Source organism: Molossus molossus, unplaced genomic scaffold (assembly GCF_014108415.1).
Source record: "Molossus molossus isolate mMolMol1 unplaced genomic scaffold, mMolMol1.p scaffold_m16_p_10, whole genome shotgun sequence".
NCBI classification, from domain to species: domain Eukaryota; kingdom Metazoa; phylum Chordata; class Mammalia; order Chiroptera; family Molossidae; genus Molossus; species Molossus molossus.
In genome coordinates, this window is record NW_023425345.1 from 75,581,160 (window position 1) to 75,603,876 (window position 22,717).

Consider the following 22,717-nt stretch of genomic DNA (forward strand, 5'->3'; position numbering starts at 1 on the left):
GCTTGGTTAAACGTGAAGTCATTCTTTTGTTTTTTGGAAATATATTATATATATATATTTTTATTTTTTATCCTCACCGGAGGACATTTTTCCATTTTTTGTTCAGGTAGAGTGGGAGGGAGAGAGAGGAACAGAGAGCGAGAGAGAGAAACATCGACGTGAAAGGTACACATCGAGTGGCTGCCACCCGCACAACCGACCAGGGCCAGGGACAAACTGCAACCGAGATACGTGCCCTTAGCAGGAACCGAACCCGGGTCTCTCAGGACCGCAGGCTGACGCTCTAACCGCTGAGCCAAACCGGCTAGGGCATATTATATTTTTTTATTGAGAAATGTAATCCCAATAAAGCTTCCATGCCGGGAAAGAAAGGATTAAAAGCTTAAAGATACAGTTTAAAATGTGTGATCTTTTTATGAAAATTTGATTTACATTTGCAAGTTTCTTTATTTCTTTAAGAACAATGCAATCCTTTTGATGGAGTCATTGACAGCTTGTTTGACTTGCTTGTTTCTCAAGGTGTAAATGAAGGGGTTCAGCATAGGAGCAATGGAAGCTGTGAGAACTGCTACACCCTTATTAATAGACACTGATTCCTTTGATGAAGGTTTAACATAGATGAAAATACAGCTTCCATAGGTGATGGAAATGACAATCATGTGGGAAGAACAGGTAGAAAATGCCTTTTTTCTTTGCTGGGCAGAAGGGAATTGCAAAATGGTCTTGATGATGTACATATAGGATAGAACCACACATACTAGGGTCATGATAAAGGTCAACACAGCACAAGCTATGATCACCTGCTCTATGAGCCATGTTTCTGAGCATGAGATCTTTAGGAGGGGGAATGCATCACAGACAAAATGATCAATAACATTAGAGTCACAGAATTCCAGATTTAGACCCAGGCTAAGTGGTGGAATCATGATCAACAAGCCAGCTGTCCAGCACCAAAGGATGAGTCTTCTACAGACCCTGCTGTTCATGATGGTCACATAATGCAGGGGTTTGCAGATGGCTACATATCGGTCATAGGACATAGTGGCAAGAAGAAAAAATTCTGTAGCACCAAAGAGGTCTGTAAAAAATATTTGAATGACACAATTGTCATATGTGATTGTCTTGTCACCTGTTGATATGTTGTACAAATACTTGGGAATGCAAGCAGATGTAAATGAGATTTCTAAGAGGGAGAAGTTTTGTAGGAAAAAGTACATGGCCTTTTTAAGGTTAGAATCTATGAAGGTGAGGGAGATGATTGTTAGATTCCCAGTTACACTCAGCATGTAGGTGAGAAATAGAAAGATGAAAATTACAGTCTTCAGGTGTGGGTTGTCAGTCAGTCCCAGAAGAATAAAAGTTGTTACTGTGTGGTTTTTCATCACTGAATCCTGCTTTCTGGTCAATCTGCATTTATAATTCAGAGATATTTGGTATGAAGAGAATGATGTTAACATCACATAGCAAAAATTAATTGCTGAACAATTTATTCAAAATCATCTGACATGCAATTTTTAAAATTTTGGTAATAAATATTATTATTTTATTATTATTAGGTTCCACAGTGGTATGTTTTGGTAATATCAAGGCATATTTTAAAAAATCATATTACTTTACCACACTCCAAAATATTATAAATTATGAGTCATTTTTAACAGCTTTTTTATGTTTTACTCTTATCTGCACGTTGGATTGGAATTACTCACATAATTATATTTTACTGCTAACTAAAACTAAATTCATAACCAATGGACACAGACAATAGTTTTGGGGAAAGCAGGAGGGGAGCGGGAGAGGAGAGGTGGGGGTTGATGGGGAAAAAGGGAGAGACTTTCAACAGTAAAGATAAAAAAAAGCCAAATCTTACAATTTAATGTTTTTCTTTGTAGTTTAATATTAATTCAGTGCAAACATAACACAAAGAGTTTGGGGCTTACTATGCAGGTTTTCCAACCCATTACTTAATATTTTGAGGTTTAGCATTATTTTAATTTTTTAAAGTCATGTTTTATTCTCTAAACAACTTTTTCCTCATTCACTTATTGTCTCTCCCTCTTTCTTAGACATTCTTTCAACGATTTATAGTCACTGTCTATGTGCAGAACACGGTATTCTGGTGAGAAATATGTTGTATAAAATGTTAAGATATGTTGGGTGTGACTTTCATGGGGTTATATGAAATTATCACAACTGTTTTTTTAAAATTATTTTTTATTAATTTGTTTTTGTTACAGATGTTTCTCCTTTTTCCCCCACTGACACCCTCCTCCCCATGCCCCCTGCCCCATCCCCAGCTTTGTTGTCTATGTCCATTGGTTATGCATACATGCATATAAGTTCTGTGGTTTATCTCTTCCCCCCAAACACCATCTCTTCTAAGGTTTGTCAATCTGTACCCTACCTCTATGTCTCTGAGTCTGTTTTTGTCATCAGTTTGTTTAGTTCATTATATTCCACAAATAAAGGAGATCATGTGATATTTGTCTTTTTCTGCTTGGCTTGTTTCACTTAGCATAATACTCTCCAGGCTTCTGTACAGCAAAAGAAACAACCATCAAAATGGAAAGGGAGCCCATCATATGGGAGACCACAATTGCCAATAATGCATCAGATAAGATATTAATTTCCAAAATATATAGTACTCACACAACTCAACAAAAGGAAGACAAGATTTAGACCCAATTAAAAAAATGGGCAGAGGACCTAAATAGATACCTCTCCAAAAAGGACATACAAATGGCCAAGAGACATATGAAGAAATGCTCAACATCACTCATCATCAGAGAGATGCAAATTAAAACAACAATGAGGTATCACCTCACACCTGTCAGAATGGCCACCATCAACAAATCATCAAACAACAAGTGTTGGTGAGGGTGTGGAGAAAAGGGGACTCTACTACACTGCTGATGGGAATGCAGACTGGTGCAGCAAACTTGGAAAATGCTATGGTGTTACCTCAAAAAGTTAAAAATTGAACTGCCATTTGACCCAGTGATCCCACTTCTAGAAATATACCCTAAGAAACCTAAAACACCAATCAGAAAGAATATATGTACCCCTATGTTCACAGCAGCACTATTTACAATAGCCAAGATCTGGAAACAACCCAAGTGTCCATCAGTAGATGAGTGGATTAAAAAGCTGTGGTACATGTACACAATGGAGTACTATGCAGCTATAAGAAAGAAAGATCTCTTATCATTTGAGATGACATGGAGGGACCTGGAGAGTATCATGCTAAGCGTATCACAACTGTCTTTAATTTTTCATCCATTTAGATAAGATTTATACATTTCAACATCTTGGTACAAATGTCATTAAGTACAAAAAAATCAGATATAAATACAAGTCATATTCCCCACTTTGAATGCTTTTTTAAAAATTAAATTTATATGTATCTGACATTTAGAAAAATGCTTAGCTCATAATAACTAATAAATAAATGCTCCCTATATCAATGTCCTGGTTCACAATCATTTTCCTTTTGTTATTCACCAACCATTCATTTTTTACTGAATTGTAATCGTACTTTTGCTGTCACCATTCTAGTGAAATAAATTTTGCCAAAGTTTATCAAAGACCTCTTTTTTTATTGTATAAAATAGTGATAGGCTTTTATTTGGAATGAGTACTTTTGACTACACACTATTCATAACATTTTCTCATAATTTATCTTTTTTTCCAGATTGTCAGAATGGTGAATTTTTAATTTTATCGTTGACTGTATTACTGATGTCTCCCAATCCTTCCCACCTTTACTCACCTCCACCCAACCCCTGCAACCCTCCCTCAGGCCATCATCACACTGTTGTCTGTGTCCATGGGCTATGCATATATGTTCTTTGGCTATAATTTATCTTAACATGCATTTTTCCCACCTACCTCTTTATTTATCATTTCTGGGTGTTTCTCTTCTATCTTGTCCTTATTATGTTTATATTTTTAGTCTCCTCTTTTAGTTCCTTTAACTTAACAAATACCCTCCATGAATATTTTCTTGAATGCTTAATCTCCAAAAAATAATTGCTCTTCAGAATCTCAGGAATGTAGTCAAATGCACCTCAAACATAAAAATGTGCACACTTCCCTCCTGTTTCTTTCCTTGAGTTTCTTATAATCGAATAAATTTGGCTGTGTATTGAACCAATACTTTACATGGATTGTCTATCTGGAGTAATTTTTCCTTTGATACTGTCTGTTTCTTCACTTATCTCTGTTCTCCATACTGCAGTTCCACTGGGTGCAAATACTTGGTCAATTTGTGGCACTGTGTTGCCTATGGATTTTTTTCTTTACTAGCACAAACTAAATGCTATATCAGTTTCTCAAACATTTAAAAAATTGAATCAAAAAGAAAAGTTACCTACAATTTGTGCTAGAGCCTCCAATTGATTTATTATGTGAAAAGTTTTTCTTTATTACTTTATAATATTTCTTCCGCATGAAGAAGGGGGCACTGTCAGCTCTGATCATGTGTGTAAATTCCAGAGTTAAATCTCAGGAATGAGAGTCACTACCAGAGAGAAGGGGCATGGACTTGCTCATGGTTTGGTTTAGCCCTAGGATGCTCCATGGAGTGTCGGTCTACACCTAAAATTTACAACAGATCATCTTGAGATTCACCGAAGGGTCTTCCCTTCCTTTGCTTCTCTGCGGCAAGTAATGCAGTCCAACTGACTTTGAGTAGTATTTAGTTATAAAATCACTTTTTCCTCTAGTCATTAAAACTGTTTTCCCATGAGAACCCTGATATTGTAATGCAGGTGTTGAGTAATGTATTTATCTGGATTATTATTGCCTGATTACTGTTTATATTATATTTAAAAGATAAAAAATTTGATTTCTAATGAGATGATGCAATGTTAGCCAGTTTGTCAATCAATTTTTTTTCTGATGGGGAGAGTATTGCTTCTTTATGTCCCTCAAGTTATACTACCTTTCTACGTATTGATGCATAAAAATGGTCACAGCATATGTGAAATCGAATGAACAAGATAAACTGACAAACAAAATAGAAACAGAGTCATGGATACATGGAACAGACTGACAACTGTCAGAGGGGAGCCAGGAGTAGGGGACTGGATGAAATAAGGTGAAGGGATTAGCCAAAGAACATATATGCATAAACCCATAGACATAGACAAGAGTGTGGTGATGGCCAGAGGGAAGGGGTGGGGTGGGGTCTGGATGGAGGTGGGCAAAGGGGGGGAAATAAGGATATCTGTAGTAGTGCCAACAATAAAAATAAAGTTAAAAAGGTCACATCAATAAATACAAACCATCCAAGAATAGTACTTTCTAAAAATAACATTAATAGCCATATTAAAACTCACATCTCTCTGTTTTATACAATAAGGGAAAATCCATTTCTCAGAAACAGATATGACACAATCTCATTCAGAGAGAATATAATTGAAAAGAGAAATTAGCATATTTATACTTCTAGCAGTTAGTCATAGCCTCTTTTGATGAGGTGTTTATCATAATTCTTACAGCTACAAATTTGAAAATGCATGTAATGTTGAAAACTTGCATGAGAGTTTCTGCTCACTGAATGAATCCATGTCCACAGTTACAGAAGCCTGGAATGACTTGAGTTCCTATCTTCAATCAGTAGCATAAATTTCTTCAAGACAGATGTGCTGCATAAGCCCTGAAAATATTTTCTTTCACTGTTCTTCACCAAAAAAAAAAAAAATGCTAGTACAAGGAAACTTCCAGTGGCTTTGGAGAGTTGATGTTCTGAACTATCTTCTCTTACAGAGAGGTTTTCCCAGTTTCAAGCTTAATATTTGTTTATTTGTCAAATCTGCAACAAAGTTGTTTATTCACAAAAGGGCCCTTGGCAACCAAGTTTAGAGATCACTAATGAATCATTTGTGTAATGAACGTTGGGGGAAAAAAATCAAACTTAATACAGTAATGGTGGGGACACAGCCTTTAGAGACAGGTGAAAGCATCAGAATAATTTAAAAGAGACTGGTGGGAAAATAATAAGAACCTAATTTAAAAATTAGTTGTTTCTTTTAATTAATCTCTGTCACGTAAGGTAGTTAAAAGGTCATAGATATCCCTTTTCTCCTTTATTGATATTTATGAAAGAATAAATTATATAATCTTATGACATTTGATAAAATAAGGAAAAACAGGGAAATACTGGGCCAAAGAACAAGGAAAATACCTTTCAAAAAAGATAACAAATGCTAATATATATATATATTTTTTATGAATTTATTTATTTATTTTTTTGTTACAGATATTTTACCTTTTTACCCCATTGGCACCCCCCACCCCACCCCACCTCCACCCTGTCCCCAGCTTAGTTGTCCATGTCCATTGGTGATGCATACATGCATATAAGTTCTGTGGTTTATCTCTTCCCACCCCCCACCCCCCATCCCCTCTTCTGAGGGATTTCAGTCTGTGCCCTACTTCCATGTGTCTGGGTCTACTGTATTCCTCAGACTGTTATGTTCATTATATTCCGTATATAAGTGAGATCATGTGGTATTTGTCTTTTTCTGCTTGGCTTCTTTCACTTAGGATAATACTTTCCAGGTCCCTCCATGTTGTCTCAAAGGATAAGAGATCTTTCTTTCTTACCGCTGCATAGTATTCCATTGTGTATATGTACCACAGCTTTTTGATCCATTCGTCTACTGGTGGACACTTGGGCTGTTTCCAGATCTTAGCTATTGTAAATAGTGCTGCTATGAACATGGGGGTACATATATTCTTCCTGATTGGTGTTTCAGGCTTCTTAGGGTATATTTATTCCCAGCAGTGGGATCACTGGGTCAAATGGAAGTTCAATTTTTAATTTTTTGAGGTAGCACCATATTGTTTTCCATAGCGGCTGCACCAGTCTGCATTCCCACCAGTAGTGTATTAGAGTCCCCTTTTCTCCACACCCTCGCCAACACTTGTTGTTTGATGATTTGTTGATGGCGGCCATTCTGACAGGTGTGAGGTGATACCTCATAATTGTTTTAATTTGCATCTCTCTGATGATTAGTGATGTTGAGCATTTCTTCATATGTCTCTTGGCCAACAAATGCTAATATTTTGAGTATAACCTTCCATACATTTCTTCCTGCAAATATACCCATATATATTTCACATCATATTTGTAAATGTATGAACATTAATTAAAAAAACATGTTGGGATATATAGCTTGTTGCATGCTGTTTTATTTTTACAGGTATTTATTTTAAATTAAATTTATTGAGGTGACATTGATTAATAAGATTATATAAGATTTGAGTGTATAATTCTTAGATACATTGTCTGTATATTGCATTATACTTATATATGAATCTATTTTTAACCTAAAAATTGTTGACATGCATCATTTTAATTCCATTTAATATCAGTCTGTTGTGTTAGTGTAGCATCAGAGTTTAAGTCAAACCCTGTAAATTTATGCTCTTTATAATGTTTCACCATTTAAAATGTAGTTTTATGGTTATCCACCACGTTAGTTCCTTCTGAACCATTTTAAATTCTTTTCCACTTTCACAATTATAAAAAGATCTATAAGAAAGACACATATAAAATATTATTTTTGGAATATTGCCAGAATAATCACTAGATGCAAAATTTCTTCAATGAGTTGGATGTGTGGCAAAGTAACTAATATATTCTTTCAAGTTAAGAATATCAGAGTGCCTTTGGATATATAGTTATATTATTAATTAGCATTTTTCCCTATGTAGAACATGAGAATTATTACTTTAGTTTAACCAAGGATTGATTGAGATCAAGGTTGGGTTTTAGATTTCATGAGGTGTAAATTACATAAAATAAAAGGTACAGTTTGTTAAATTTTGACAAGTGAAGATTCCAAAATGACAGTGGAATGAATGGAAGCTACACAGACCATCTCCCAGGACCAAACTGGAATTACAACTAAAATAAAGACAAATCGTTGGGAAAAAGCAACAGAAAACCAGCTTGTGAGGACCATATAACCAGGGACACTGAACCAATCCTGGTAGGATTGTGGAGGCGCGAGAGGGGAGCTGGGAGCCCACGGTCAGCAGAGGTCTGAGTTGTGTGGAGCACTCTCGGGGTTAAACTCCCAAGGCCGCTCCACAGCACAGAGGGCTGGGACAGAGTGCTAAAATAGCCACAGCCACTCATCTTGGGCTCCGGCAGAAAGAGGAAGACTGGACTGGAACTGTGTGTGGATACTCAGAATTTGGAGGTCGCTCAAAGCTTTTGCTGAGTTGTGGCCATGCAGGACTGTAGTCATCTTACTCCTTCCCAAGGCTCTGGTAAAAGGAGGTGGCACCCCCCTGGGAGATTCAATACCACCTGGAGGCCATTGAAATGCAAATTGAGGCCCATTAACAGCCAGCATATGCCCCAACCTTGGGAAATCCCCTTACTTGGAACACCTGAGGGATTTTTTCATTCAACTGAGAACCCAAGGCTCTTCAACTAACCACTACTGATAGCCTCCAGGAAAAAAGCTAGAGGATACCGGAACCATTCCTGGGCTTGCAACTCTACCCAGGAAAGTAAGACTTGACAGTAGTGTTTAACGTGGGACCTCCCTGGCTCATTCAAACCCAGTAGAGGGAACCACAAACAGCAGAACACCAACACCCACAGGAAATATTTCGCAGGCTCCAAAACCCACTGAGATAGCCAAAATGGTGAAACAAACAAATCCCAAATGAAAGAACAAGAGACCCCTACTGAAGATGAGATAAATAAAATGCAGTTAAGCAGGTTAACAGAGCTAGAATTCAGAGCCATGATCTTGAGGAAGCTCAACAACATATGTAAGGACATGAGCACCATGAGTAAAAACATAAAAACATAGAAAATCAACCAAATGGAAATTAAAAATCACCAAGAAGAAATGAAGAATGACATAGCAGAAATAAATAACACATTGGAAAGACTAAACATCAGAGTAGAGGAAGCTGAGGACTGGATCAGTGAATTAGAAAACAGGGTAGAAAAAAATCAACCAATCAGAGAACCAAAGGAATAAACAATTAAAAGACAGGAAGACAGCTTAAGAGAACTATGGGACAACTGGAAATGTAATAATATTCGCATCACAGGACTCCCCGAAGAAGAAGAAAATGAGCAAGGGTTAGAGAATATATTTGAAGAAATAGTGACAGAAAACTTCCCAAATTTAGTGAAGGTTGGAGGCATTCAAGTTCAAGAAGCACAGAGAGCCCCAAGTCAAAGGAACCCAAAGAGGCCAATACCAAGACACATAGTAATTAAAATGCCAAAACTTAAAGACAAAGAGTGAATCTTAAAGGCAGTAAGAGATAAGCAACAGGTTACCTACAAAGGAACCCCCATAAGGCTCTCAGCTGACTTCTCAATAGAAACACTACACGCCAGAAGGGAATGGCATGAACTAATCAAGGTCATGAAAAACAAGGATCTGAATCCAAGACTACTCTATCCAGCAAGGCTATCATTCAAAATAAAAGGTTAAATAAAGAGCTTCCCAGACAAAAAAGATTAAGGGAATACATTAGCACCAAACTTGCACTGCAAGAAATGTTAAAAAGACTGCTTTAATTAGTAGAAGAAATAGGAAGAAAATAGAACCACACTAAAACAAAAATTGGCAATAAATATTAGTACATATCAATAATTACCTTACGCCCTGGCTGGTATGGTTCAGCGGTTAGAGCACCGGCCTGCGGTCCTGAGAGACCCGGGTTCGGTTTCCGCTAAGGGCATGTACCTCGGTTGTGGTTTGTCCCCGGCCCTGGTCGGTTGTGCGGGTGGCAGCCACTCAATGTGTTCCTTCACATCGATGTTTCTCTCTCTCTCTGTTCCTCTCTCTCCCTCCCACTCTACCTGAACAAAAAATGGAAAAATGTCCTCGGGTGAGGATAAATAAATAAATAAATAAATAAAAACGTATATGTTAAAAAATAATAATAATAATCACCTTACATGTAAATGGATTGAATGCTCCGATAAAAAGACACAGAGTAGCTGATTGGATAAGAAAGCATGACTCACATGTATGTTGTTTACAAGGGACCCACCTCAGAACAATAGACTCACATAGGTTGAAAGTGAAGGGATGGAAAAAAATCTTCCAAACAAATGGAAAGAACAAAAAAGCTGGGGTAGTAATACTTATATCTGATGAAATAGATTTCAAAATGAAGGCCATAACTAGAGACAAAGATGGCCACTACATAATATTGAAAGGATCTATCCAACAGAAAAATATAACCTTGGTAAACATACATGCACCCAATATAGGAGCACCAAAATATATTAAAAATCTTCTGGAGAACTTCAAAGGAGAAATTGACAGCAATACTATCATAGTAAGGGACTTCAACACCCACTGACATCACTGGATAGATCCTCTAGACAAAAAATTAGCAAGAAAATAGAGACTCTAAATGAAGCACTAGACCAAATGAATTTAATAGATATCTCCAGAGAATTACACCCCAAAACTACAGAATTCATATTCTTCTCAAGTGCACATGGGACATTCTCAAAGATAGACCACATGTTAGGACACGAACTAAGTTTCTACATGTTCAAGAAGATTGAAATAATATCAAGCATCTTCTCAGATCACAATGGCATGAAACTAGAAATCAATTGCAACAAGAACATGCAAAGACATTTCAACACATGGAGGTTAAATAGCATGTTATTAATCAATGAATGGGTTACCGAGGATATCAAGGAAGAAATTAAAAACTTCCTGGAATCCAATGAAAATGAACACACAACAACACAAAATCTATGGGATGCAGCAAAAGCAGTTCTGATTGGGAAGTTCATAGCACTACAGGCCTACCTCAAGAAGCAAGAAAAATTTCTCATAGACTATCTAAACTTACAACTTAAAGAACTAGAAAGCAAAGCAAAAGCAAACCCCGGAGCAAGTAGAAGAAAAGAAATAGTAAAGATCAGAGCAGAAATAAATGACATGGAGACCAAAAAAAAAAAAAATTTAAGGATCAATGAAACAAAGACCTGGTTTTTCGAAAAGATAAACAAGATTGATGGACCCTTAGCTAGACTCACCAAGAAACAAAGAGAGAGAACCCAAATACACAAAATAAGAAATGAAAGAGGAGAAGTAACAACCAACACCACGGAAATACAAAAGATCGTTAACAACTACTATGTACAATTATATGGCAACAAATTCGACAATCTAAGAGAAATGGACAAATTTCTAGAAACACAGTCTCCCCAAACTGAACTGGGAAGAGATAGAAAACTTGAACAGACAAATAACAACAAAAGAAATTGAAGATGTAATCAAGACTCTCCCAGGAAACAAAAGCCTAGGCCCGAATGGCTTCACGGGGGAATTTTACTGAACATTCAAAGAAGAACTAATAACCATTCTCCTCAAACTATTTCAAGAAATTCAAGAAGAAGGAAGACTTTCAAACTCGTTTTATGAGGCCAGCATAATTCTAATTCCAAAACCAGAAAAAGACACTACAAAGAAAGAAAACTACAGGCCAATATCCCTGATGAACATAGACGCCAAAATCCTGAACAACTAGCAAATCGCATGCAGCAACACATCAAAAATATTATTCATCATGACTAAGTGGGATTCATCTCAGGGATGCAAGGGTAGTACAATATTTGCAAATTAATAAATGTGATACACCACATAAACAAAATGAAGAATAAAAACCACAAGATCATATCAATAGATGCTGAAAAAGCATTCAACAATATCCAGCACTCATTTCTGATAAAAATGCTCAGCAAATTGGGAATAGAGGGATCATATCTTGACATAATAAAGGCCGCACATGAAAGACCTACAGCCAACATCATACTCAATGGGCAAAATCTAAAAGGATTTTTCTTAAGAACAGGAACAAGACAGGGATGCCCACTTTCACCACTCTTATTTAACATAGTACTGGAAATCTTAGCTACAACAATCCGACATGAAGAAAAAGTAAAAGGGATCCAAATTGGAAAGGAGGAAGTGAAACTGTCATTATTTGCAGATAACATGATATTATACATAGAAAACCCTAAAGACTCCATCAAAAATCTACTAGACTTAATAAATGAATTTGGCAAAGTAGCAGGATACAAAATTAATGAGAAGAAACCAATGGCCTTCTTATACACCAATGATGATGTCACAGAAAGAGAAACTAAAAAAACAATCCCATTTAACATTGCGGCAAAAAAACTTAAGATATCTAAGAATAAACTTAACCAAAGAAATAAAGGACCTATTTGTAGAAAACTATAGGACATTGAAAAAAGAAGTAGAGGAAGATATAAAATAGTGGAAGCACATACCTTATTCATGGATTGGAAAAATTAACATCATTAAAGTGTCCATATTACCCAAAGCAATCTATAGATTCAATGCAATCCACATTAAAATACCAAGGACAGAACTAAAACAAATACTTCAATAGTTCATATGGAACAAAAAAAGACCCTGAATAGCCACAGCAAATTTGAAAAGGAAGGACAAAGTAGGTGGGATCACAGTATTGGATATCAGGTTATACTACAAAGCTACTGTAATCAAAACAGCCTAGTACTGGCACAAGAACAGGCATATAGACCAGTGTAACAGAAAAGAGAACCCAAAAATGGACCCAAGACTTTGCTCAATTAATATTCGACAAAGGAGGCAAGAGCATACAATGGAGTAAAGACAGCCTCTTTAATAAATGGTGTTGGGAAAATTGGACAGCTACATGCAGAAAAATGAAACTAGGCCATCAGTTTACACCATACACAAGAATAAACTCAAAATGGATAAAAGACTTAAATGTGACTCATGAATCCATAAAAATCCTAGAAGAAAATGTAGGCAGCAAAATTTCGGACATCATACGGAGCAGAATTTTCATTGATACATCACCTATGGCAATAGAAACAAAGGAGAAAATGAACACATGGGACTACATCAAACTCAAAAGCTTCTGCAAAGCAAAAGATACAATCATCAAAATGGAAAGCAACCCACTGTATGGGAGAGCATAATTGCCAATGATATATCAGATAAGGGGTTAATTTCCAAAATATGTAGAGTACTCATACAAATTTTTCTTGTTTCTTGAGGTAGCCGTGTAGTGCTATGAATTTCACTCTCAGAATGTTGTTTTTTAAAGTAAATTAAATGGTGTTAATATGATTATACATATAGGTTTCAAGTGTAGAATTCTATGATACATCATCTGTACATTACATGTTTGCTCCCTACACAAAATTAAAATCTCTTCCAGTTTTACATTTCACATATGAATTAAATAATATGGTTCTTAACTTTTTCGGCCTGACTTATTTCACTTAGCATGATATCTCAAGATCCATCCATGTTGTTGCAAATGGCATAGTGTTCTTATTTTTATGCTGAATAATATTCCACTGTATAATGTGTAACATTTATACATTCAAAGATGATTACCTTTTTGAATTTTTAATTTATTTATACTGAACTAGTGTTAACAAAATAAAGTGTAACATATTTCTTTTTCACTTGGTAACAGACATTTGATATGCTCTCATTTTGTATATGGAAATCTATTTGAAAAAGAAAAGAGAAATATATCTCCAAACCTTCACATTGTATATATGTACTACAACATCTTTATCCAATCATCTATTGAAGGGCACTATGGTTGTTTCCGTGTCTTGTTCACTGTGAATAATGCTTGATTTTTAGCTTTGTCTTATTCTATTCATCTTTTCTGATTGTATCTCTTAGTTTCTGCTTCAGATAACCTGCGTTAAAATTTGTCTTTCTTTACTATTCTACATGCTTAGTGACTATAAATAAATAAATAAATAAATAAATATTTGTACCATACATAGATAATCTATGCATACACATATACCTGCTCATAATAAATTTTTCCACCAAGGATATTAACTGCCCCTCTTTGTTCTAATCATATATTGTATTCTTTTAATATATATACTTTCTTTATATGTACACTGCACTTTCATGTTAAATTTATTCTTTTGGTAATTAGATTTTATGACTATTATGACTAAAATAATATTTTTTGATTGATTTCTTCTTGCTTATTGTTATTACAGTCTACTGATTTTTAAATATTTTCCTTTTTTTTTTTTTTTCAGTTAGAGTGACAAATTCCCTTAATTACACTTGTTTCCTATTAGAGTTTCTTGAGTGTTCGGATATGAAAAAAAGTTCTCAGGATAAAAAATAAAGATATGCAAAATTTCATCAATTTTAAGACATCGTCAATTGTAAGGCATACAATTAAACTATGTATTACTAATGAAAAGACAATGTTGCCAGTTGCACTATAACAATAGTATATGCCATCTATTGTATGACAAATCTCCATTTCAGAACAGCAAAATATGAATAAAATAAGACTTAAAAATAAAATAGAATAGTTTATTCATTCTTTCCCATGTGTATCCTGATACTTTTTCTTATTATTGTATGTCAAAGATCTTCCAATAAAATATCAAGCATTTTAGTTTTCTACTTATAATATTCACTGGGGTGAGTTTTATTTATGTGATTGGACTTTTAAAAAACCTGGCTTTTAAATTTCTTTAACTTATATAATTGATGTCATTTTCTACCCATAATAACTTACATTTTCCATTTACATGTTTATTTTTTATTTTTTCAAATTTATTAGAATAAGTATTAGTTCCTCTCCTTTAGTTTACATTTTTGTAAAAAATGACTACATTTAGGAAAACAGAATTCCTTTTTTTTTATAAATCCTCACTCGAGGACATTTTTCCATTTTTTTTGTTCAGATAGAGTGGGAGAGAGAGAGGAAGAGAGAGAGAGAAACATCGATATGAAAGGGGCACATCGAGTGGTTGCCACCCGCACAACCCAACCAGGGCCGGGGACAAACTGCAACCAAGCTATATGCCCTTAGCGGGAAAGGGACTCGGGTCTCTCTGGACTGCAGGCCAACGCTCCAACCGCTGAGCCAAACCGGCCACGGCCAGAATTCCTTTTGACTATGGCTTTTTGGTGCTCCGAATAACTTGTGATGAGATGCCTGTATTAAGTTGATTTCCAGATAGCAATTAGTTAATTTTATGTACATACCTTACTTTTCAAAGAATGATATTTGTGTAAATTTTCCAGTTCTTTAATTTTAATATTTTAGATTATTATAACAGAATTTGACTATAAAAGCTTAATTTGTGTTGGAGGTAAGCACAGGTTATTAAATACACTGGGGAATATTTTTCCCACAACTCAGTTCCATCAGCAGAATTCAGAAAAAATTGTGATCTTCTGTGAACATGAGCACAATTTTCTAATTTCAAACTTTCATTGAATGTGCAGCTATTGAGTCATTTCAAGTGCTTTACTAATCCTGAGACTTTATACTTAAACCTTTGTGGTTCACAATGCAATCTCCTATTCCCATCACCAGTCTATAATCTCCTGAGCATCCACATATCATTTTATAAACTATTGCTCTACTAACAGTTGAATAATTCTTCTATTTACAACTTTGCAATGATTTCAACTAAGATTCAAATGAATATTTATTAAATTGACATGCAAAATCGTCAAATATTGGGTTAAAAAATGAAGATGCAAAACTAGCTTGAGCAGGGCTTAATGGAAGCCAGGTTGAAGAAATGTGGAGAAAAGTAATGTTACTCAAGTATCTATTATTAAAAAACAAACAAGATTATAAGCTTCAAAATGAGATGTATCCTTGTTTTTGAGATGTTTTAAAATATTATTTTCTTTTACTTAGTTGAGAGCAAAGCAATTCTTTTGATTGAATCCTTGAAGGCTTTCTTAACTTGATTGTTTCTCAAGGTATAAATAAATGGGTTCAACGTAGGTGAAATAGAAGTAATGAGCAGTGAAACCACTTTATTAATGGTCACTGCTTCCTTTGCTGTAGGATTCATGTAGATGAAAATGCATGTACTATAGGTGATGGAAACCACAATCAAGTGGGAAGAACAGGTGGAAAAGGCCTTTTTCTTTTGTTGAACAGAAGGAAATCTCACAATTGTCTTGATAATGTAAGCGTATGACAGAACTACACAAGTAAGAGTCATATTCAGGGTCAGCACAGCACAGATTATAACCGTCTGTTCCATGAACCATGTGTCTGAGCATGCGATTTTCACTAAGGGAACTGCATCACAGATAAAATGATCAATCATGTTAGAGTCACAAAATTTTAGAGTTAAAGCCAGGCTAAATGGTGGGATTATTATACATAAACCAGCCATCCAACAACAGATGATAAGAATCTGGCAGACCCTGCTGCTCATGATGGTCACATAATGTAGGGGCTTGCAGATGGCCACATAGCGGTCATAGGACATGGCAGCCAGAAGAAAAAATTCTGTTACTGCACAGAGATCAGTAAAAAATCCTTGGGTAAAACAAGCATTATAGGTAATGACCTTGTCATCTGTTGCTATGTTATACAAGAATCTGGGAATGCAAGCCGATGTGAATGAGATCTCCAAGAAGGAGAAATTTTGTAAAAAGAAGTACATGGGTGTTTTAAGGTGGGGATCCATAAAGGCGAGTGTGATGATGGTCAGGTTTCCAGTTACACTCAGTGTGTAGGTGAGAAATAGAAAGACAAAAATCAGAACCTGCAGCTGAGGGTCATCTGTCAGTCCCAGCAGAACGAATGTTGTCACTGTACCGTTTCTCATCACTGACTTCTGACTTCTTTCCAATCTGCATGTGATATTCAGAGAAATTTTCCTATAGATTATTTTAATTGTTCTAAAATTTAATATATTCAAGTTTATATTTCATTATATAATGAGAGATAGAGAGAAAGAGAGAGAGATATGTATATTTCATTGTCTATCCTGTGCTGTTTAGGATTTTCCCATGCGACAGGAGATTACTGAGGAGGTGTAATTTTATGAGTAGCAATAATGTCTTTTGGCTATCAAGAAGTTTTTTCTATTCAGAAACAAAATCATAAAATTTCATCCTTGATTTCTTGTCTTTTCTCAACACTTGGTTTTTTAATCTTTTCAAATGTGCTAATATAACTTGGGTACTATACACTAGAGCAAAACTTAAAGTCTTTGTGTGTGTTTTGAGGTTAACTGTCCTTAATTCTTATCAACAACCTTAAGGACTGTGGTTTGCCCCCTATCCTGTTACACACTCCACTTTTTTTCTGACAGTGTGTGTTACCTTTACTGCTGACACAAGTGATGGCTCTCTTCCCCTCCCTCCCTCATCTTCCAGTCAATGAATATCTGCATTGATGTTACACATAGTAGGGACTCAAGTGTTCTTAATATACAATCATTATGTCAAATATTGATGTTTTCTCCCATCAATTAATAAAGCATATGTTCCCCTTGTGTATGTAGTTTATTTATTTTATGAGAATATCCACTTTTTTGTTTAGCTTATTGTGTTCTGTTATTGCGGTTGGGACAGAATTATAGTGATTACCCAGTTCACAAAGCTTCTTATTTAGAGAACAATCATTGAGGATCATGGCTTAATCAAAAGTCAGAATCCTTTTAGGAAACTTAGTCACTCATTCAACAATTACCAAGTATTTATATCAAATTGAGATGAAGAAAGGATATATATACACACAAATATTTAGCCCTCCTACCTCCCTTCCATCTTTTCTCTACACTCTCAGATATATGTGTCACTGTGAAATCTTACTCAGTCCTTCAGATTTTAAACATTATTTAATGCTAAAAATATATCTGTTTTCTCCATGATATTGCAACTTATTTTATAATAGAAGTTAATAAACAGGTTGACAGGAACATGTAACTAACTGATTTCTGTTTATTCTTTTTGGGGATAGGAAGAGGAATTTAAGGGCATGCTTGTATACTTCTATATATACAAAAATATTTTTAATTTGAAGTTGAATAGCATATCCAAAGCTACTCTGAATATTTCTCACATTAAGCAAGATATAGATTTACTTATGTTATGCATAAAACCTCTCAGACAACGACATTTATCTACACGAGGGATATTCATTCTCAAAAATGGATTTTATAAATATAGCTTAAACACATTAAGAATATATAAACTATCACAGAAATCCATTTTCTTTTCAGAGGAAAGTATAATCTAGATCCTACAAAGGGAATTTCAATCAAAGAGACAAACTTTATCATACTTACTCTTCTGTTAGTAAATCAGAACTTCTGTTGGCTGTTTAAACATAGCAATATTAAGACTACAATGTTAAAATGATATTTTTGTAAAGATATTTATGTCTTCACATTCACTGGTGTGTCTGAGAATGCACAGAGTTCCTTTTGTTTCCCATTTCTGACAAATTGGACAGATTTGCTTGTGGTGGGCTTAGTGCTATTATAAGCTTCCGAAGATTTTTTCACAATAGCCATCACTGCAAAAAAAATTAAAGGCTGAGAACTCTCTCCACTGCTGTAAGAAATAATATTTTAAATTGCCAGGACAGAGAGAAATGCTTTTATAATGTCAAATATAATTCTTTTTCTTTAATTTGCAGAAAATGCCACTCAGTGAAAACAATAAATGGTCCTTGGTGACCTACAATCAAAAATTGTTAATTCATTTTCTGAGTAATGAAGTTTGGTAAATACACAAGAAAAACAGGCTTCAGTGGGGACTATCTCTTTGGAGATACAAGGATGTTGCAGCAGCATTTGACATAGATCAGGAGGACAACTGTCCTCATTTAAATTATATAGTTCATTTTTTTAAACTTTCACATTTAGTAAGGCATTTGGAAAATTGTAATCCCTTATTACAAAATAAAATCTTTTTTATTATTGAAAAATTTTAATCACAGAATCGAAAGGAAAAGTTGAATCCTAGACGGTTTGGCTCAGTCGTTAGAGCATTGGTCCATGGACCAGAGAGTTCCGGGTTTGGTTCCGCTAAGGGCATGACCCTCAGTTGCAGTAAAAAAAAAAAAAAGTCCTCTGGTGAGGATTAAAAAAAGAAAAGTTGATGTGATTATACAAGCTGGGGCAAAATAGGTTTACAGTTGTGAGTATGTGAAACAGAGTTTATTCTTTTTTTAAATTAAGAAATATTTATTACTGATTTTAGAGAGAGAGGAAGGAAGAGGTGGAGAGAGATAAAAACATTGATGAGAGAGAACATTAATTGGCTGCCTCCTGCATGCCCCCCACTGGGAATTTGGCCCACAACTTGGGCATATGCCCTGACCAGGAATCGAACCGTCGACCTCTTGGTGCATGGACTGATGCTCAACCACTGAGCCACACTGGCCGGGCCAGACTGTAAACATACTTTTGCCCCACCCTGTATAAGGCTAATGTTTACATCTAGATCTTATCCTTTTAGATTTTTCTTTTTCCAAATACACTGACTGCATTATTCATAAATGCATAAAAATTTGCAACCATATCTTATAATTGGATAAAAAAACATGTACTTTTATAGTTGCACAACATTATGAATGTACTAAATGGCATCAAATTTTATTTTAAAACAATCCAAATACAACATGAAGGGAACTGGAGATTATAATGCTAAGTGAAATTAGCCAGTCAGAGAAAGACAAGTATCACATGATCTCACTTATATGTGGAATCTAATGAACAAAATAAACTGACAAGTAAAATAGAACCAGAGGCATGGAAACATGGAACAGACTGAGGGATCTCAGAGGGAAGGGGAAGGAGGGGCAGAAAGAGATTAACCAAAGAATTTATATGCATATATGCATTGCCCATGAATAGAAAATGGGGTGGTGAAGGCCTGAGTGGAGTGGGAACTGGTGGAGGGGGGCAATGGGGGGAATAGGTGTAATATTCTCAGCAATAAGATTGAAAAAAAAGAAAAGCAAATAAATAACAATTGTCAAAATAGTAAATTCTGTGTTATGCATATTTCACTGCAATAGAAAACATACACATTTATGTATTTAAAGGTATCTTAATTTATCACATAATATAAATTTTATCTAAATTGTCAATTTATGATATGCACTTTTATGATATGCATAAATTATAATATTCCCTTATGTCTTTTTTTAATATCTATAAAATCTGCAGTTACATCACTTGTCTCATTCTTATGCAGTTTACCCTTGAATAATGTGAGGATTAGGGGGTCCAAACCACCCATTCCTTGCAGTAAAAATTCTACATATAATCTTAGACTCTTCCAAAATTTAACTACAGTTATTCCTTAGTATCTATAGGGGATTGGTTTCAGGATCCCCATGGGTACTAAAACTCATGGATACTCAAGTACCCTGCATAAAGTGGTATAGATCAATACACACATACAGTCACTCCCGAATTCAAGGACTCCCAACTAAAGACAGAAAACAGTACAGGTATTTAAAAACAAAAACATCACATATAACTGAAATCTCATAGTTCAAACCCATGTTGTTCAAGGGTCAACTCTATTTACATTTTGTGGATTCTTTTTTTTTTCCTGATTTTCTCTAAGAAACAGCTTTTATCTATAGTTTTTCTCTTCCATTTCAATCAATATCTATGACAATTTTTAGTTTTTCTGTTTACTTAGATTTGATTGATTTTTCTTTACATCTAATATTGAAGGAAAAGTTGAGAAAATTTATTAGATTTTTTTTTTTTCACAGAGGCATTTTAGTGTTATAAATTTTCCTCTAAATGCTGTTTCAGCTGCTTCCAAGATATTTTGACATGTGCTTTAATGATCACTTATTTGAAAATATTTAAAATATTTATTTTGATTTCTTCACCGACCCATGTTTTATTTAGATTTGTGTTAGTGACCATATATTTGAAGACTTTTCTTATGTCTTTCTGTTATTTTAATTCAATTGTGGTTAGAGTTCATGCTTTGTATAATTTAAATTATGGTCCATTTTATTATACATATTTCATGTGTTTTTTTTATCTCAGACTTTTTAGTTTTCTTTTTAAAAATTAGTTAATAAATTAAATTTTTTATTTTATTTTATTTTTTTATAATCTTCATCCGAGGACATTTTTCCATTTTTTGTACAGACAGAGTGGGAGGGAGAGAGTGGAAGAGAGAGAGAGGGAAACATCGATGTGAAAGGGACACATCGAGTGGCTGCCACCCGCACGACCAACCAGGGCCGGGGACAAACTGCAACCGAGGTACGTGCCCTTAGCGGGAACCGAACCCGGGCCTCTCCGGACCGCAGGTGGACGCTCTAACCGCTGAGCCAAACCGGCCAGGGCAATATATTAATTTTTGTTACAGATGTTTCTTCTTTTTCCCACAATGATACATCTGCCCCATCCCTCACTGCCCTCCCCACAGCTTTGTTGTTCATGTACATTGTTCATGCACACATGCATATAAGTTCTGTGGTTTATCTCTCCCCCACCATCCCCTCTTCTTGGGATTGTCAGTCAGTACCCCATTTCCACGTCTCTGGGACTACCCCATTCCTCAGACTGTTATGTCCATTATATTCCACAAATAAGTGAGATCATATGATACTTGTCCTTCTCTGTTTGGCTTGTTTCACTTAGAATAATACATTCCAGGACCCTCCATGTCATCTCAAAGGATAGGAGATTGTTCTTTCTTACATCTGCATAGTACTCCATTGTTTATATGTACCACAACTTTTTTTTATCCATTCATCTACTGATGGACATTTGGGCTGTTTCCAGATCTTAGCTATTGTAAATAGTGCTGCTACAAACATGGGTGTACATATATTCTTTCTGATTGGTGTTTCAGGTTTTTAAGGTATATTCCTAGAATTGGGATCACTGGGTCAAATGGAAGTTCAATTTTTAATTTTTTGAGGCAACACCATATTGTTTTCCATAATGACTGCATCAGTCTGCATTCCCACCAGCAGTGTACTAGAGTCTTCTTTTCTCCACACCCTCGCCAACACTTGTTTGATAATTTGTTGATGGCAGCCATTCTGACAGGTGTGAGGTGATACCTCATTGTTGTTTTAATTTGCATCTCTCTGATGATTAGTGATGTTGAGCATTTCTTCATATGTCTCTTAGCCATTTGTATGTCCTGTTTGGAGAGGTGACCATTCTGCTCCTCTGCCCATTTTTTAATTGGGTTCTATGTCTTCCGTTTGTTGAGTTGTATGAGTACTCTATATATTTTGGAAATTAACCCCTTATCTGATGTATCGTTGGCAAAGATGTTCTCCCATAGAGGGGGTTGCCTTTCCATTTTGATGGTTGTTTCTTTTGCTGTGCAGAAGCTTTTGAGTTTGATGTAATTTCATGTGTTCATTTTCTCCTTGATTTCTGTTGCCTTAGGTGATATAGTAGTGAAAATTCTGCTGCATATGATGTCTGAAATTTTGTTGCCTACATTTTCTTCTAGAATTTTTATGGATTCATAGGTCACATTTAAGTCTTTTATCCATTTTGAGTTTATTCTTGTGTATGATGTAAGTTGATGGTCTAGTTTCATTTTTTTTTTTGCATGTAGCTGTCCAATTTTCCCAATACCATTTATTAAAAAGGCTGTCTTTACTCCATTGTATGCTGTTCCTCTTTTGACAAATATTAATTCAGCATAGTGTCTTGGGTCAGTTCTTGGTTCTCCGCTCTGTTCCACTGGTCTATGTGCCTGTTCTTGTGCCAGTACCAGGCTGTTTTAATTACAGTGTCTTTGTAGTATAACCTGAAATCTGGTATTGTGATCCCTCCTACTTTGTTCTTCTTTTTCAAGATTGCTGTGGCTATTCGAGGTCTTTTTTGGTTCCATAGGAATTTTTGAAGTATTTGTTC

At 35.3% G+C, this 22,717-nt stretch overlaps 2 protein-coding genes across 2 annotated transcripts; both read right to left on the reverse strand.

Moving 5' to 3' along the window:
* Positions 1 to 446: 446 nt before the first annotated feature.
* LOC118623972 (olfactory receptor 6C2-like) lies at positions 447 to 1,382 on the reverse strand. Its single transcript, XM_036251825.1, has one exon. The coding sequence runs from the start codon at positions 1,380 to 1,382 to the stop codon at positions 447 to 449; it is 936 nt and encodes a 311-aa protein (XP_036107718.1).
* A 14,351-nt stretch (positions 1,383 to 15,733) lies between these two features.
* Positions 15,734 to 16,669, reverse strand: LOC118624005 (olfactory receptor 6C2-like). The gene has a single exon (XM_036251902.1). The coding sequence runs from the start codon at positions 16,667 to 16,669 to the stop codon at positions 15,734 to 15,736; it is 936 nt and encodes a 311-aa protein (XP_036107795.1).
* Between the last annotated feature and the right edge of the window lie 6,048 nt (positions 16,670 to 22,717).